At 41.8% G+C, this 18,771-nt stretch overlaps 1 protein-coding gene across 1 annotated transcript in view; it reads right to left on the reverse strand.

The window, feature by feature from the left end:
- The window catches only part of LOC126394385 (proline-serine-threonine phosphatase-interacting protein 1-like), a 14,226-nt gene extending 10,240 nt beyond the window's left edge, over positions 1 to 3,986 (reverse strand). Inside the window, exons 1-7 of the mRNA XM_050051185.1 lie at positions 3,817 to 3,986; positions 3,110 to 3,210; positions 2,202 to 2,276; positions 1,315 to 1,349; positions 1,096 to 1,202; positions 634 to 696; positions 420 to 515 (exon numbers count right to left, since the gene is read on the reverse strand). Coding sequence (XP_049907142.1) covers positions 420 to 515; positions 634 to 696; positions 1,096 to 1,202; positions 1,315 to 1,349; positions 2,202 to 2,276; positions 3,110 to 3,210; positions 3,817 to 3,849 — 510 coding nt within the window. The 5' untranslated portion in view covers positions 3,850 to 3,986. The remainder of the gene's footprint in view (positions 1 to 419; positions 516 to 633; positions 697 to 1,095; positions 1,203 to 1,314; positions 1,350 to 2,201; positions 2,277 to 3,109; positions 3,211 to 3,816) is intronic.
- Between the last annotated feature and the right edge of the window lie 14,785 nt (positions 3,987 to 18,771).

The raw sequence follows: 18,771 nt of genomic DNA on the forward strand, positions 1-18,771 counted from the left end.
TTAGATTTCTAAATAAATATTCACCTCCTCGCTAGATAGACCTACTCCTGAAAAACTCGTGCGCAAGGCTTTTTGTCCCTACGAGGCCACCGTCATTTACCCGACGGGAGGGGTGAGCGAGTGAGCCCTGCAATCTAGAATTTGACCACTGATGTCACTGTTTTCAACCCATTTTACACACTGGCCCTTTAAAGGAGATGTCACAGTCGCACATGGACATACGTCACATATACATACACAGAAACTTCCTCCTTGCTGGATGTTGCATAATTACATCACTGTGCACAATAATGTTGACTGCTGTCAACTGGAAACTTACAGTTTGAGATGCAAAGCTAAAGTTTGTATGTGAATCCCTTTAAACCTCAAACTAGTCTGACATAACTGTCATAGTGAGGTAGTTCATTTCGTAGTTGTACCTTTTCTGAGTTTTTGGATGTATGGACATTTGTCTTCTCAGCCCCCTGCTCTGCTTCGTCTGCCTCCTTGCATCTCAGCTCGTAGGTTTTCTTAGACTGGAAACACAAACCACAAAACACAGAGTTCATCAAGGACAGACAGACCTGTATAATGTTTGATGTCCTGTATACAGTATGCCAATCGAAATTATATCAGCTGTAGCTGTTCTCCTACCTCCATGGCCCTCTTGTACAAAGACACTTTTTTCTTCTGAACCTTCTCCATGATGCTTTGAAACTATAAAAGGAAACAGGGGAGTCAGAATTAAAAGATTTTAAGCTTCCACACAATGTCTTCATCTACTGCATATCCTTATTATACCCACAGTTCCTAAAATGCTGTAGAAAAATAAAAACTGATATAAAATGGAAATGCTAAAATATCCTGTTCAGCTTCCTGTAGGTGTAATCTTTACTAATGACTGTAATATTATTATAACTGTAGGAATATTAGTGCATTATTAAGCCATTTATTAGCTCTGTAAATACTTTTTACCTGCAAAATAATTCAAGTGACCACAGGATAGCGATCTGCACACATGCCACAAGCTATCAAACCTCACATTAGGTCAATGAAACCTAACCTCTGTATTTGTGTAAATAAGCCAGCTGTTAAGCAACACAAATTGCCCAGTACCTTCTTCCTCTGCTCTTTCTGCCGTTCTCTGAATGTCTCAATCTTTTTCACCTCCTCTTTCAATATATCAGATAGCTGGATGTGAAAGTTACCCATGTTCTCGATTTCTGCAGCCAGAAAACAGCCATATTAACCAATGCCACACTTTATTCACAAATAAGATCAATAGCAGCACTATATAGTAGTTTGGTGGATTTGTCCATGACTGGATGAACTTACGTGTTTTTAATAGTTCAAAGGATGCTCTCAAAGTGCTGGGAATAAAATACACACATTTAAGATCAGACATAATTTAGTGCATTCTCTGAAGGGCACAAAGAGGCAAACTTAAAACAAACACCATTCATCACATAGCATTTTTAGATTTAACCAGGGCTGTCGCTCCGCATCTTATTTTTTGACGAATGTGTTCCTTCCTATTCCTTTCCAAAATTACACAGTGACAAAGAGGCTCAGCACAACTTAAGTGTCTGACTGCTGATGACTACGCAGCTACGCCAGAGCAGTTAGGACAAAGTGTCATCAAGGTCACCTGTCTGGACGGTAAGTTGTGGCTCATTATTTTACTCCTGACATGCTCCATCAAGACTTTTCACTTTTTGTTAGTTATTGTAAAACATTTCACATAAAATCTTTTTGGTTGTAACGTCTACAAAAAGTATTTCCTTGTGGTCGAGCCATGTTTTCTGTTATAAAGTGTAATCAGTGCTGTAGCAGGCGAGTGACATGTCAGAGAACAGGAAACAGGCAACAGATAGTGACCTACTGTATACTGAGAGGGGGTCGCTGTAGTAGGTGGCGTGCACGCTCACACACACACACACACACACACACGCTCTGCCTTTTTTTCTATCTTTCTGTTTCACAGACAGAAACATGTTTCCTTTAAAAGAATGTGGCTCACACACGCCTGGCTGATGATTTATGTTACATGTTGCAGGTCAGTTTTAACATCAGCATTAAACTCATCACATTGTCTTTCAACAAAACGAATATGTGACTTTCTTTTCAATATGTCACTCAGACAGCAAGTGCACATTATGTGTGTACAGTACATAATCATAAACATCATCATGGCGATTTTGAATGCCAGTCGATGTATATACCTGATCTCTGTGTGTCCTCCGGCTTTACGGGCAATAGTCACCAGTTCCTTCCCATACTTCTCCTCTGCTAGAGCCCTGTGCAGTATGAACAAACAGATGCATCAGGCTGCAGACAAAAAATGTAGTTTTTAGTTTTAAAACTGAACTGTGTTGTTTCTGTGTTAACAAAAGAAGAGCTTTATGCATCATTGCGTTTTGTCTTGATGTGCAGACACCATCGTTTGCAGCCTTCACTCTGTTACCACAGAGGCTTTGGTGACTGTGATCTTTGTCATGAAGTGCAATTTTTAGGCTAGCATTTAAGATTTCACAACTAAAACCCCCTACCGTTCTATGTTTTATTTATAGATTAATCAGGAACTAATAACATAACACAGATATATTCCCCTTGCTGATAGAATGTGTTTCTTTGGACTTTTGTTTGTCCGAGGTCTTTGTTCTAAATCATTTACTCCTTATGTAGATAATCGGTGTTGGTGGTGGTGCTGAATATTTGTGCCCCATGGAAATAAGTCTTGTCATTCTTGGACATCATGAAATCACTGATGTGCTAAAACCTTGGAATTTGTCAAAAACCAGCTGATTTTTTAATCTAGTGTGATGCAAATGAACATGGGACAAAGTGGTGTGACTGATCCTGTGCTGTTCAAATTACTGCTTGAGATGTAAAAAGTTTTTCAGGAAATTTATTTTTAGATATAACCATCCAAGTGTCACACTGCTGAGGGGTTCAATTTAAATGTCTGTTGTCTCATGATCATAACAAAATCTCTAGTATAGTTTTATATTCATCTGTGTCAAGGTGTTAATTCCACAAATGTCACAAAAAGAAGGAACGTGTGCTTTCAAGAAGTTCCCCGAATTACCCAGCTTTTGGTTTCAGTAACTGAAATCCAGGCTGATACTACCTCATCTTTAAAAGCTCCTCCACATCTTTGCACATTTGCCGTCCATCTCGTAACCTTTCGATCAGAGCGTCATAACCGGCATGGCAAGTAAAATCAGACCCCTGTAAAGAGAAGAAGAAATAGAAAAAGCTTAGAGAAATACTGCAATGAACAGCATTTCTCAACAGCTCTTGCAACATGTTGTTGGGTTAATCCTGGACTCACTTCGTGGTGAAAATGCAGAACTAACACACAGCAAAAATAGTTCTTTGTGACACGGTAACATACTTAGTACTTCATGAAAATGCTCTTTATGAGGGGAGCAGTAGTTCGGCACATTACAGTAACTTAAACACTGAGGGACGACTTCTAGTACGAAGTAGAGACAATTTGTTGGAACTTAAAAACTCAGCAAAGACTTATATTTTTAGACCTTTATACTCTCAATGTGGGCTAATTTAGGACTTCAGATAACTTGTATAAGTTAAAATATAATCTGTACACACTGGTGATGTGAATCTCTGTCACAGGCCATGACAATGTAAGCGTTCTTTTGTTTTGTAGGTAGGTACTTTGGATAATAATGAATAGATAAGATTATAGTTTACTTATCATGCCAATTTTACATATATAACCTCAGGATCAATTATTGTACGATTGTAAAGAAACCAGTGATCTTTCAACAAGGACAACTTCAGCAAAGCACAAGACCACAAAAATAGACTCACCCAGAAAGCATCTTTAAACATCAAAGGTGTCATCTCGGTTGTTACTTCCTTGAGCTGAACACAGTTGCTTTCCTCAGCATGAACTCCTCTTACAGGACTTCTTTCTAGAGGTAATCGCTCACCAACAATTTAGATAAAGTTCTTGAAGGTCGTGGGATACTTGACCAAGAAAACTGTGTCTAAAACCGTGAGTGGCCCAATGTCAGTGAGTCATTTTGAATGAGGAAGAGCTTCTGTCCCATGATGTCACTGACCACAGTCAGCTCAGCCCATGTGTGAGACGGCATCTCTTTCACTATCGCTTGGTGGATAAGACTGAAGGTCTAGTTTAAAGGTTGTGTAAGGGTTTGTCCAACCCAAAATGTATTTAGATTACGTGTTATGTCTGTATGTCTGTATGTTTGATATAATCTCTTCGCTGCAGGCCAGCAGTTTAATGGTGAAGAAATTGTTGGTTTGGTCATTTGTAGTAACAAACTCACACAGGAGTACAGTATGGTTTCACTCTCAGCTGTTGTGAGTAATACTGGGACTGATGGCTGAAGCGTTACCGAGCACCTGGAATTGTATTATAGATATGACATTATTATTGTATTATAGATATGACATTATTATTATCTTTTATATATGTATGTATATGTATATATATATATATATATATATATATATATACAGTGATATAAATCTATGTGCATGTATGACAAATGTGGTGTTTAGGTACTATTTAATTGCTTCTCTACCTTCTTTTTTATTCACCCTTTTACTTTAACTGCACCTCAAAATTGTTTACATGATCCAAATATGTCTGATGTCTACGATCTGAATAATCATGCCTCATTCACTGTTTTCATAATATCTCCAAAAACTTTGTCACATACATTTTCATCCAACCGTTGTTTTGTACATTCCTGTGACGACCACAAGGGGGAGACACAGCCCTTTCTAAAAACATATCAAACAAACCCAGTATATAAGTATTACTGGGATCAAAGCCTCCCATCACACAGGGTCAGTTTTTAAATCTTTACGGGGGGTCCGACATAAAATCCAAAATCTCTCAATCCAGTTGCGATGAACTCAAATCTGTGCCTCGGGCATGTCTCCAGGAGGACATGGAGACACATGAATGAGCACACAGAAGCTCATTATTGATTTTCAAAGTGAGGAGAAGGACACACTGTGGTGTCTCTCACCAGTCGCTCAATGAGATGTGTGAAAATCTTTGACTCTCTCACAAAGCTGGGGGATCATCCTGTCACACACCTAACGACATGTTAAAGGGACAGTACAAATCAATACAGTCAGCTGAGGATTGTGGAGCTTAGTCTTTTGCTTTTTTGTTTGATATTCATGTGCTTTTTTTAAATCATAAAGCGCTTCCAGCTGCAGTTCTGCATATACTGCACCTGCCAGACGTATGTTTGATTATTGACTGACTGGACAGATAATATTTTCAAGACCTGCATCGTTGTCCTGTATCATATGACAGAATTTTCTGTGGTACACAACTTTTTAATGCACTCAATAAGAACCATTATTTCAATAGCTGTAGCTTAGAGGTGCAACACCATGCAATTTCATGGTTTATACATTTCCTCAGTATTTACAGAAAATATGCAATAATGCAATAATCACTTTAGGCCTACAACAACGACAAATGAAAATCTGAATGTTAAAAAATAACTCTCATTCATTTCCATATTATTTTAACACAAAGCCACAGGGAGCCAATGGAGAGGGTCTAAAGAGCCGCATGTGGCTCCAGGGCTGCAGGCTGCCTACCCCTGGTGCAAGTGTGTGTGTAGCGAGTGTGTGGTCAAGCAAGAAAGGGAGAGAACGAAAATGAATGCACTGAGAACAGACAGATGTTGGTGATCAAAGCAGAGGAGAAGTTAGTGGTAAAGTTGTCGAGCGGTGGTGAATGTACGTGTTGGTTTCAGTATGATGCAGAGGCAGAAATGTTTTGCAGCATGTTAACTCCAAGGCTTTGAGCTATGTTAGTATTTTTAGGCTGGCAAAGACATAGTCAGTGTGCACTTTAGTTTGTGTGATCTGTTGCAATACTGTTACTGAATGGAGATCAGTGAGATTCATATTTATTTTTCACCTATTAATGTTCACACACAGCCTGTTCTACAGATTTTGTTCGAGATAAGTCATGATTTATATTATATTATATTAAGGGCAGTTTATACTTGTGTGTCAATTCTATGCAGAGACTATGCACTTGACCTACGCGGTTGTGAGCATTTATACTTGTGCGGTGGTGTGTCTGTGTCACTCTGCAGTTACACCTCCAAAAAACTAGTCAGTGGCAGGGTTTCTGTGAAGTGCTGTAAAGTTTAGTTGATTTAAAACACACCCAAAACACACATTAAATATGGCTTTTAGAGATAAACTTCAATTAGAAGTACACAAATTGGCTTCACTATAACTCGCAGCATTCACAGACAAAGCACTTGTCTTTTGCTGGACACAATTTCCCCAGGAATACTTCATGCTATTGGTTTCAGCGCCAGCCTATGGCATTTTACATTGCATAAATTAGCCTAGCAGCTAGCGGACTTTTCCTCTACTCATATAAAACCAGGGACAACAGCAACATTTAACAANAAGATTCACCGACAAAATTACAAAATTCGGTTCCATTACAATTCACAAGATTCACCGACAAAACCACTGTCATGTACTTAACACGTTTTCCAAACAAGTGTAACATGCTAACGTATATATATATACACTAATAATGATTAAATGTTTACATGTTTACAAGGCTTTGAGATAAATTCAGAGGCTAATAAAGATATGCTATTCATATCAGTTCATGCATTAATTTCATTTAATTTCATCATAACATGTAGGCCTGGCTTAAATGAAAAAGCAGTTTATATGTTGACTGTGTCCAGTGTTGTGCTGGTCATACTATAGAACGATTTATTGGATGTGTATAGTGAATACTATGGAGAGAACTTTATAAAATTGCACAAGGAATCGCTGTCGCAATATTGGTCAAAACAATTGCAATTTTATTGTTTTCCCCATATTGTTTAGACCTAAATTACAGCCAGAGTTGGAAAACCAGACATCTACTAGTTAGAGCAAAGATAATCCTCTCAGGCCAACGTTGCAAGTTTCAAGTCGAGATGACTGAGTCCGTGGTGCTTGGCCTTCGCTGTGACCCTGTTTGAGGCCTCTAATGGAAGGACAAGCTCTGGGAATCAGCTGTGTTACTAGGGTCTGAACACACTATCACACACCAGGGTTTCAGCGCGCGCACACACACACACAAACACACATACACACACACACTTAAGTTTCCTACCCCTCTCTCACTCCTTTTCTCTCTCTCCCTCACACTCCCCGGAGTGGCAGTTATTGAACTGTGACAAACGAGCCGTGTCAGACCAGCCCCCCTACCTGGGGGATTGGCTAAATGACCTTTCCATTACCCAACCACTGCTGTATTCCCCCTCCACAGATAGAGTTACACACACAGCCACAAAGCCCATTTGCCAGGACCAGTGTCACCGTCGCTGCCATTAGCCACTACATCTTTCTGTGCTCTCTTTTATTTTATTTTTCATTTTAAGCCTGCATATCACTTTAGCTGCATCACATACAGTATTCGTATTTATTTTGTGTGTCTTTGTTCCTCTCAGTGGTGGTGGTCTGGACCATGTGTCAGTGCTAAGTGATAAGCATGTGATGCCAGAAGCAGCTTGTGCCTTGTTGCTTCAGTTTGTGCAAGTGTGGGGGTTATTTGTATATGTGTGTGTGTGTGTGTGTGTGAGAGAGAGAGAGCGAGTGCCTCTGGCCTGCATAGTGTGTGACTTAACTGGTTTTCACACATTCTCCAAACTCCATTCTTGCTAATCCCTTGTTGACTATTGGCACTAACCCTGAATCTCGCTGAGATACTTTAGGGAACAAGTCTGAGGAGAGGAATGAAGAGGGGGATGAGTGGAGAGGGGTAGAAAGGTTAAACGTGGATGAGGAGTGGAGAGCGAGGGGGAGAGGATGGGCAGAGAGGGTGCAAGAGAAGAGGGATGAAGTGAGGAAGAGAATGCAGGATCAGAGGGGAATGCAAAGAAGAAAAGGAGAGAATAATTAAAGTTGAGAGCAGGACAGAGCACAGTCCGTAGCTGACTGCTGCTGCCTGTTGGATAGGAATGCAATGAAGTGAGTCCTTGGCCACATTAGTGGGAACCTGTTAGGAAGCTGACAGATGGAGAGCTAATGATGTGTAGGCACAAGGGCAGGGCCTGTAGTTGCTAGTGAGACGATCTGTAGTGGTTGTCATAATACAGCTGAAAACCAACAGCTGAGGGAGGCGGAGGAGAAGGAGAAGAAGGAGGAGGAGAGGAAAGAGCAGAATAACGCTAACCCCGGAGAGCGAGCTGGAGGCCTTTCTCACGTTTGATCTACTTCTGGCTTTGAATGAAACATTTATTAACTGTCTTAATCCTCAGCATTACTGCTGAGAACTCCAGTGTTAATCAATTTGATCCTCATGTGTCCTTTATTCCCTGACGTGGTTCTCTGGACACTGGGATGAAGGCAGTATGGGCACACACACAAACACACACACACACACACACACACACACACACACACACACACACACACACACACACACAGTATGCATGTTTGTGAAGCTTGTCTTTTGGTATAAATATTTAATCAGCACTGATGTCACATAATACGATCATGGCCATGTTTGCGTTCATTTGATGATTTCCAAATGTCAATGCCTGCATGTAGGTGCACTTATATTAGTTTTATGTATATATGTGGGAAAGGACTGTGTGTGAGGGCTTGCATATGTGTTCATACATTTGAGTTGCTGGTGTGTACTGGTGGTGACCCCTGTAAAAGGGATGCGTGCCACAGGCAATTCCCCCTTCGTCCTGCTCCTCTCTCATTCCCCACATGCTCCCTTCAACAGACTGGCTTTTGGTGTTACACTAATTTGCCCAGCGGCCATTCTCTCCTCAGGGACGGCCTCTGTCCTCTTCACCTGCCCCCACGTCCACCCCCTTTTTTCCTTGCTCTCTTTCCTTACACATCCTGACCGTCTTCCTCGCTTATCCTCTCAGTCTTTTCACCTCCGTACTTCCTTTCTCCCCGTGTCATCATCCTCTCACCTCGCTCATGCTCCCCTCTTCTTTCGCACTCCCTCTTTTCCTCTCACTCTTCCTCTACATGTTTCCAGTCCTGCTGGTCTCTCATGACCTGGCCTTTTACCGCCCTGTGCCACTTCTTTGTGTGTGCACTTGTGTGTGTACTTGGGCACATACCTGTATGTGTGCTCTTGCAGTATTCGCTTGCAATGTGTCCACGTGTGTGTTAAAGGGAGGTCTTGTAATTTGCTAAGTGGTTTCATCCATCTGACAGAGGACAGGGATTGTGCTTGGCTTCACTCCTCTGATCCAGACCACAAGGGGGGTCAAGTCTGCCCAGATGCAGGCCAACACATGCGGCCACTCCGTGTGGACCAGCTCCTTTGCTTTGTAGTTCCTCTTCAAAGGGTACAAATGGATTTTTTAAAGTGTGTCTATGTGTGTGGGCATGCATGAAGGTGTGCACAGGTTAAGTTTCTGTTTGCTCAGTGGAAGAAAATGGATTGTGTGTGTGTGTGTGTGTGTGTGTGTGTGTGTGTGTGTGTGTGCGTGTGTGATGGTTTGCATGCACTAACCTTTGTGTGTGTTTGTTTGTTAGGTTCAAACAACTATAAAGTTGAAAGTGGCCCATGATTTCACATCCTGATAAAAGGTATCAGGTTTGTTTTCTTTGATTCAGGTCGTGTTTAAGCTACATTCCACCTTAGGCTGGATTTATACGTCCATGTTGAAACTACGCCTACGTCATAGCCTGACGTGCACCTCCCCAGAAATGTAACTACATGTTGCAGCGACACCAACCTCCTGTCTATTTTTGTAAGCTGAAACCATTTTCCCCAGTGGGAGCGAAGCTTTTGTTTACTTTAATTTCACAGATAAGAGACAATAAATTATTGTTGATTATTGTGTAAATTGTAAAGACTCCACAGCCTCCACAAAAATAGCATTTTAAGTCTTGTGTGAGATTTATAATTAGGGATTTATCCTGGCTTCATATGAGCAGAGGAAATCTCCGCTCGTCGCTAGGCTACCTTATACAATGTAAAATGCCATAGGCTTGTGCTAATAACATTAGCATGTTATATTTGTTAGAAAACATGTTTAGTATAAGACAGTTGTTTTGACGATGAACCTTGTGAGTTGTAATGCTAATAACGTTAGCATGTTGTATTGGTGGAGAAATTGTTTCCAAATAAAGACAAGTGTTTGTCTGTGAATGCTGTGACTTATAGTGAAGCCAATTTGTGTACTTGGGTTTGAAATTGTAGCTATTAGGCCTTGTTTAATTTGTGTTTTGGGTGTTTTTTTGAATCAACTAAACTTTACAGCACTTCACAGAAACCCCACTGCCAACTAGTGTTTTGGAGGTGTAACTGCAGAGTTACAGAGACACCCCGCACAAGTGTAAATGCTCACAACACTGTAGGCCACGTGCATAGGCTATGGGGGAGGCTCTGCCGCACATCAGCCACTATCTCGTTCATACATGTAGCCTCAGTGGTGGATCTTTCTATAAGCGCCACCTCGGGCACCACCGAGAGTGGGGGGTGCCTCAGGTTTGACATTACTGTCCACACCATTTTCTCAATGAAACTACATCAAAAATAATCATCTTTGGCCGATTCAGATTCAACCATTTGTTCAAGCTTAAAAAAGTTCAAAGAATAAAACTTCATTTATTCTTTATTTTACTTAAGGAAAAAAATCTTCAATTGTCAAAATTCAGTGGCAGCTTCAACTCTGATATCAAAATTTTACTGGTTTTAATGAACACATTTAAAACTGGATTGTTCAGGCACCAATTTGCCCTGGCTTGTTGGGCAGATTTCCACTGGTTACCTCAACACGCAGCAAGAGGCTACTGGACTTTGAATAATGTGCCTGAGGACATTGGGATGCATAAATCTGTTCCAAGTCTTAATTTTCACGACTTGATTGAGTTTTAATGGGGCACTCTGGCAGTTTAGTATTGAACTTCCATTTAATGGGGGAATAACAAGAGACAGAATGAAAACAATGGTCAGAATCAAAGCAGCAGAGGCTGACATGTCCAGACGTTTAGTCCCTAGACTGAGTAAAAAAAACCCAACAACCAACAAACAACAAACAACAAGACAAAACAGTGGATCCTATATTTACAATAATGTGACTTGATTGTGTCTTTCATTGGACCCTCCCTGCCTCCTAAATGCCCACTTCTTTCGAATCCTAGCCCTTTAGTTTGTAATAAGGGTCTCATGCCAAAGCTAGATAACTTTGATGACATCATCAGGGTTATCTCCCTCCAGAGTCACAGAAACCAGACGAATTAGACATCTGCTTTTTCTGGTCAAACAGTATTTCTCGTGATGATTAAGCTTAACTTTGTGTGTAAAATTGTTGGAGTGGCTGATAGACTTTAGTAAACCTGTTGTTTTCACTTTTCCTGCTTTGAACACTTTGCACAGTCCTTAGTCAGTTTTTTATTATTACTATGTACTGCCGCCTTTAACGCTGTACACTTCATGCATACTGTGAGAGAGACTGTTGGGATGAACTCTGAGGCCAATACACATATGGAACAGCAGGTGGGGCTGTTGAGTTTCTAAATTTTCAGTTTGAGTTTCATGCCTCCCGCGTCTCTCCGTCCACATTCCTTTTGTTTTCTGCTCAGTCTCACAGTGAATGTTGAGGCCTTCTGAGGAAACGATCACTGGCTGCTCCACTGCTCGTCCGCAACGCGCGGGCCAAGCCTGATAACCCGGAGTCAAAACTGCTCACAGAGAAAACAAAGGATACAGTGCATGCACTCAGATTATTAGATTCGTATTTCTTAAAAACTTTTTTAAAGAATCTTTTTTCAAACCTTTGCATCAGTGTTTCATTCACACACCAAAGCTTCTTATTAAAATGAGTCGCTCTCCATTGCTTTCAACAGCATCTTGCAAAATTCGGCAAAAAACTTCATGGACTTTCTTCAGGCTATTTTCCCATATGAAGTTGATAGAGAATGTTCTTAAGAGCACACTTTAGCAGAGGTGAGCATCAGGTCACAACTCCCAGTATTTTTTAGCTATTTTTGATTTGATTATTTCCTGCATCAAGTGGTATCTGGAAAATAAAGAGAACTAAATCAAAGTTCATCTCACAGCGTCATGCTGGAAATGGGCTGATGGTGAAACACTAATTTGGCGGTGCATACAGATGTAGGACTTCTATAAGGGCTGCATCAGCAGTTTTATGTGACAGTTTGTCTTTGATGTTGTGTTGCTGTGTGTAGCGCAAGGTTGGTTGTTGGTGATCCATCAGATGTTTTATTGCCATGGTAAAACTGAGGACAGCGCAGGTTGCCTTTTACAGTATTGGAGTTGCCTCAGAGATATTTAGTGGTTCTTTTCTTTACCACCGTCACAGGCTTATTGGCTTCCTTTATCCGGTTTGTTAAGCCAGCAAAATATATGACTGAACAGCTAATGAATAATGAATGCTGTGTGTATGACTGCTGTGATGTGTGTGTTCTGTAGTGATGTAGGCAGTGATGGAGGGTTACAATCAACTCAAGAATGACTATGTTGATTATGTGTGACTGTCCGTATCTTAACTACTATGCACTTATTTAACATTACAATTCCAAAGAACTAATTGTTTTGTTGGAGTGTGCGTCTCTCGGTGTCTCTTTATTGGCCATGTCGTGACAAACCAGTTGTCATGATAGTGATTTTAAACCAGTAAAACCACAACGAGCCTTTCAACAAAGTAACAATTGCTGTATTTGTGTGTTCACAACCAAGACTATTGTATTTACCTCTACAACCAACATTCATTATGTTCTGCCTCGACAACTCAACAAAAGAAACTGACATATATTGTTATCTAAATACAAATATCTACACTGTTTTTTGCACTTTACTGAATATCAGAAATACACTTCAGATTTAAACAAATAAATTACAGCTCACACATCTGGCTGAGGAGGCCGTTGTCACCACATACTCATACAGTTTATGAGAGGTTATCTTGTCCCGCTTTCTTGTATTTCCTCACAAACTCTGTGCTTCCTCAAACTGTTTTCACCTCACATATACTGTACATACTTTCAGACAATAAGAAGAAATCAGATATTCAATAAGTGTAAAAAAAAATCTCCATTTTCACATGATGCATTACTGTTAGAGTGAGCGTGGCTCCATCCTGGCGTTGTTTGTTTATGCAGGCCGGCAGGCAGGCCCAGGCATTGCAGTTACAGTGGTGTTGTGCTATGCGGTGGTGTGCATGATTATCGACCAGCGTGTCATGCAGGATAAGGCCCAGTGTGCCTCTGTTGACTGCTTTGCGGTCAGCACTGCAGGGAGCAGGATTGTGGTTAGCCTACAGACAGCCAAGGCTGTGTAAGAAGATCAGCTGCGTGAGTGTGTGTGTGTGTGTGTGTGTGTGTGTGTGTCTAGGGTTTGTCTTCTACTACTGTTGTCCCCTCGATGTGTTTCCTTCGTGCATTGTGTCTCCGACTGCACATTGTTTTTATCTTTATTTCTATCATATTTCTATCTATTGTTGTCTTCCCCTGCCATTTACACACACACACACACACACAAAACATACACAAATGTGCTTTTACCAATGAGCATTTGGGAAGTGCCTTAGGCTTCAAACAAGCCACCAGTACTAATGGCCCTACTGCGTGAGAGTGTATACGTCTGCCACGGTGCATACTTTAATATGCAGCAAAATGTTCTCATCCAATCAGATCACTGCTCGACTGACTAAGTCTTCACAGGCTGGAAATATAATTTAGGACACTTCATCTTGTTCTCTCATTTCCTCCTTCTTCTTCTTGTTTGTCTTACTTATTTTCTTATTTGTTTTCCCAATTTCTAATTCTTCCTTCCATTCATGCACACTCTAACACACACACACACACACGCACACACCATCTCACCACAGTGACCGCGTATGCGTGCAGGAGCCGAGCCCTGTGGCTGGAGCTAATGGACAGCCCTCATAAATGGCAGAAGCTTTGCACGGGGGGAGGCAGAGACGCAGTTTTTTGCCGTGCTCTGATTCTTCCCTGTCCCAATGATAGCACCATCCCAGAGAGCTTCATCAATTCTTCATGGAGCCCCAGTGCTAAACACAAACAATATCTGACGGAGGTTTGCCACAGGCGTGCTCCGAGCACCCTTCCTCCTTCTCTGTCCCCTCTCAGTATGTTTTGCAAGCTTGAGCAGTTTCGATACAGTGGTGGTGGTGGGATGGGGACATCTCATTCAACATCAAGTCGATTGTTTGATGTGATGTATCTAACCTTGACTGTGCCTGATTCTTGTCATGACACAGTGGAGCTATTGATTGTGGTTTTGGTTGTGTTATTACACTTTTGCAGGAATTTTTTTCAACATGCGTGAAAGTAGAGGCGCAGCCAATCCGGGTCATCGAGGTGATTGTAGGCTACAGCTCTGTGCGCTCACCTCTGGAATGCAGATGCTGAGCCAATATGGAGTTCATTGTAACTTCATTTAAACCACTTCCACTGACAGAATCAACAAATTAATTGGTGATATCAAGTTTAATTCTTTTTATACATGCACTCAAATTCTATTAACATCATTAAAGGAACAGTGTGTAGGATTTAGTGGCATGGAGCAGTGAGGACTGCAGATTGCAACCAGCTAAAACTTCTCCCATGTGCCAAGCATGAACTTCCGGTTAGAATTCCTTCAATATTCATTGTTAAGTAGAATTTTACCAGGAGCTGAATTATCTGGTCTCTTCCTCTCTAAAACAAACAAACCCGGTGATTTAAAAATACTGACTAAATCAGTTTCACATTACAAATCAGTGTTTTTCCTAAGCTGTTTGGCTCGTCATGGAAGGGCTGCTAACTACTACTAACTGGCCCTTTCAGGAGTCAGTGTTTGGTTTGTTCGTTTGTCCGTGCTACTGTAGAAACATGGCAGTGCGACATGATGGACTCCATGGACAAGGACCCTCTAAATATGTCATTTTAAACAGCTCATTCTAAGATAACAAAAGCACGCTAATTCAGGCGATTACACACTAAAGAAAACACACTTATTTCCTTATATTTTTTCCATTTCTGCAAATATATCCCCTTAAATCCAACACACAGATAATGAGCCATTTTTAAGTGCCCATTGTGTTTTAGTAACATCAGCAAAAGTGTTAGCATAAGCTCAGTCAGGCTTCTGTCTGTATATCTTCCTCTTGACATTAACATCATGATTAATGAGTTTGTATGAATAACACCAAGACCCCTTTAATCCAGAGCATAAATACCTAATCAGTTTTCATCAAACACTGTCTCCTTCCTTCTCTTTATTTATGTCACTTCATACATTATAGGACACGAGGCATGAACGCTGTCTTACAAATGATTGCTATTTGTATAATTTCCTGCCAAACATATCAGGGCCTGTATGGAACGAAACTCATCCATATTCTTAATCAGTTTAGGAAAACTTTTGTCTGCTCTGCTGGGGTAGATTAGCATAATTCTTACTTATCCTAATAACGTGGAGCGTCATGCCAGCAGTTGTCTCATGGTGAAAGATAGTATCAATATTGATTTGAACTCTCCTGTGGTGATTTGACTCATCTGTCTCTGCTGTTGATGGCTGATGACGAGGAGTGCGGTGAGATCAGATGTGTTGCTCATTTATTTTCTGGGATGAGAAGGCCATTCGTCACTCGTGCGGCGTTGTGTTTTAGTAGCGTTCTGTGGTACATGATTATTGAAATCTGAATTGTTTTCCCAGTGGACAGTGTAGGAAACTGTGTTTAACAGAACAACATGAGAGAGCAGAGCTGCTGTTGCTGTTACACAAACATTTTTCATGTTCTGAGCTAAAGCCTGTACACCGGCCAACATTACCAAACAATTTTTGGCAGCTTCCTTTAATGTACCGGCCAAATGACCATTAAGGAACGTTGCCTGAATAGGAAATCTCATACTACCTTGTCTTCTGCGCTGTAGCTGCCGTGGCTCCCATCCTTTCTCAGCATCTTCATTCATTACCTGATGAGTGCTCACCGGCACAGCCCCCTTCCCACTGTTAACCAGCATCCATAATAAGGAGCGGTGGTGGCGCGGACATCTTTCACTAGTTGACTTGTCATTAACTAAAAGCATTGTGGAGCTTTACTCCCAATTACCACTCCTCTCACTGCTCACATAAATCACACTTTGTCGTCTGTCATGAACTGCACTCTTTGAGTCAGATTTTTCTCTCTCTCCTTATCTACAGCCCTCCGCTGCCCACTCACCCACTGCACTTTCTTTCTTTGCCCCACAGGGATTTTTTTGACCAGTACGCTCTGTGGATGTCAGTGTAGTGCCATTATGAGAGGAAGTAACTTTACCTCCCAACCTGTCCCTCTTTATATTGAGTGCAAATGGTGGTTTGATTGCAGGAGGTTTAGGCCAGAGCAACAATAGAGACCTCATCGTTTAAGCTGTTATGATCTTTTAATGGTCTTCTATTACTGTATCGTTGTCCTAAAAGCCAGCAGTCACTACGGCGGGCTCTCGCTTCGATATCACTTTCATTAAAAGGAGGCCAGGATCATTTGTAGTGGCATTTAAGTCATTTGTTGAAGGTGTGTGTGAATATGTTTGTGAATGTGTGTGTCTGTGTGTTTATAAAGGAGACTAGCTGAGGTGCAGTGTATTTTTATCTGGTTCATCGATCTGTTTCAACCTCCCCTCCTCTGCTCCTGGGTGTAGAAGCCTTGACCTTCAGTGTGGGAGGTATCAATGAGCCATGTGACCTCCGCACTGGGCCATTGCTGCTACACCATTCTCTCACACTCACTGCTACACACACAAAGTCACACACACCTGCTTGCACATGCAAAAATGTATTTACGCAGTGAAATGTGGATAACGATAAAAAAAAAAAAAAAAAATGCAGAAAAGTCAAAATTAAAGGTGTAAAGTTCCCTCTCCACTAAAACTGTCAGACCATCAGACCACACCGGATTCCAATTGTTGCACATGCAAAAGAAGCTCTGTCTTTTTCTCTCTGCCTTTTCACAAAAACACACACCCCTCTACACACGCGCACACACACGCACACACACATGCACACACGGAGGGGTTCAGGGTCTCGAAACACAAGATTTCTGTTGTCTTTGTTTGTCGTCAGCACCTTCTCAGGCGGTTGAGGTTTCGCCTTCTCCGGAATCAGCCGAGCGCTGCAAGGGGGTCCGTCTGTGTGTGTCTGTGTATCAGAGTGTGAGTGCGGGGAAGGTATTGTGTGTCTAAGTGTGTGTGTGAGCGTGAGCAGACTGTCTCTGTGTTTTCTGTGTGTGCGTGTCTGTGTGTGTGTGTGTGTGTGTGTGTGTTGAGGAGGAGGTGGAGGACTCAGTAGCTGCAGGGCCCTGTATTGATGTCCGCTGCCTCCCCCCCGAGGCACAGCTCTGTGGGATAGTGTGTCAGTAGGACAAAGGCATGGCGCCATCCGTCCTGCTCCACGGGCCAGTAACTAGAATTAATTACAAACCAATCGAATCCGCTGCAGCCAATTGGTAAACTAATTGGTAATTTCAGCTGCCCATCTAGTCATGGATGGGCATCTAGCTGTGGCTGCTGGTGCTGCTGGTGCTGGTGTTCTAGGTGGGAGCCCCTCAGACAGACTTTTGTTCGCTGGAGCTGTGCCCAAACAAAGTAGACCTTTTGGCTTTAGGTTATCAAAGCCCAGAGCTGTGTTGTTACAGGGATATTGAAATGACTTAAGACCCCAGTCGTTCCCAGTGTTGCATGAGTATAATTTGCTTACATTAACAGGCAACCAAAACAAATTTGGCACTGTGTTTTAATAAATACTTAATCTAAGAATTGTGCCAACATTTTTGCCGGTGAAGGGGTTCAGTAACCAATTGCCCAATGGCCCAGGACCAGTAAGGTTGGATACCGAACTCTGTGCTTTTAAGGGCACTGACCAAATTACGTCGGTACTACCTTGTACCGATTTACATTAAACCCTTAGGTGCCCAAATTTGGTACCTGAGAGTGCATCTGGGTGAGAATGCTGGGTTGAGACAACAAGTGGAAGTGCCACGAAGCCTGGAAGCCGGCAATGAAGATCTGAGGCTAAACAACATGTGGCAGCATGTTCATCGAAGTATGCATGGCTGCATGTTATAGCTAAAACGTAGTAGGAAAACTGTCTTTTTTGGAGTAAGGACAAAAGCTAAATATTTTGTGCACGTAAATGTAGCGATTCTCTCAAACGTAAGAAAAAGTGTCAGATGTAATTCCGACTTTGGAAAGGTGATGTGTGTGTGTGTGTGCTTTCATAGACTGTTCGATCATCCGACAAGACCTGTGGTTGAAATATATGGACCCCTTAAGTGAGAAAATATGTTTTTTGCAAACTGGGTGAACTAAACCTTTAAAACTGTTTCAGAGCCCTCAGAGTCCCCTCTTACTTCAGCAGACAACACTGGTCAGGACATGCTTCACTGGCTCTTGTCTGCCCCTGCCGCTTGTTAGTTGCGTTGTGGATGTGGTGGACGTAAGGTTCAGGTTACGCTTTGCTCCTACGTGGCCTAGTGATAGGGGACACAGTAGAGCCACTGCCCCCACTATTCCCCTCCAGACATTCCCCACAAATAGCCCCATTAGCCGGGACCGATGCCCCTATTCTTTCAGCCCATTCAATGATAGTTCTTCCTCTCAGCTTTTCTTTAGCCTCAGTAATAGGTGAGTTTGGTGCTATGGAATCGTGGGAGATAAAGGCGGTTAGCACAAGCAGTCATTTCTTGAGAGACCGTGTGTCCACTTGTGGTTTCTCTGCGATGATACTGCTTATCACTGCATTGTCATTTCTGCCTTTGA

This window comes from Epinephelus moara, chromosome 1, assembly GCF_006386435.1.
Source record: "Epinephelus moara isolate mb chromosome 1, YSFRI_EMoa_1.0, whole genome shotgun sequence".
NCBI classification, from domain to species: Eukaryota; Metazoa; Chordata; class Actinopteri; order Perciformes; family Serranidae; genus Epinephelus; species Epinephelus moara.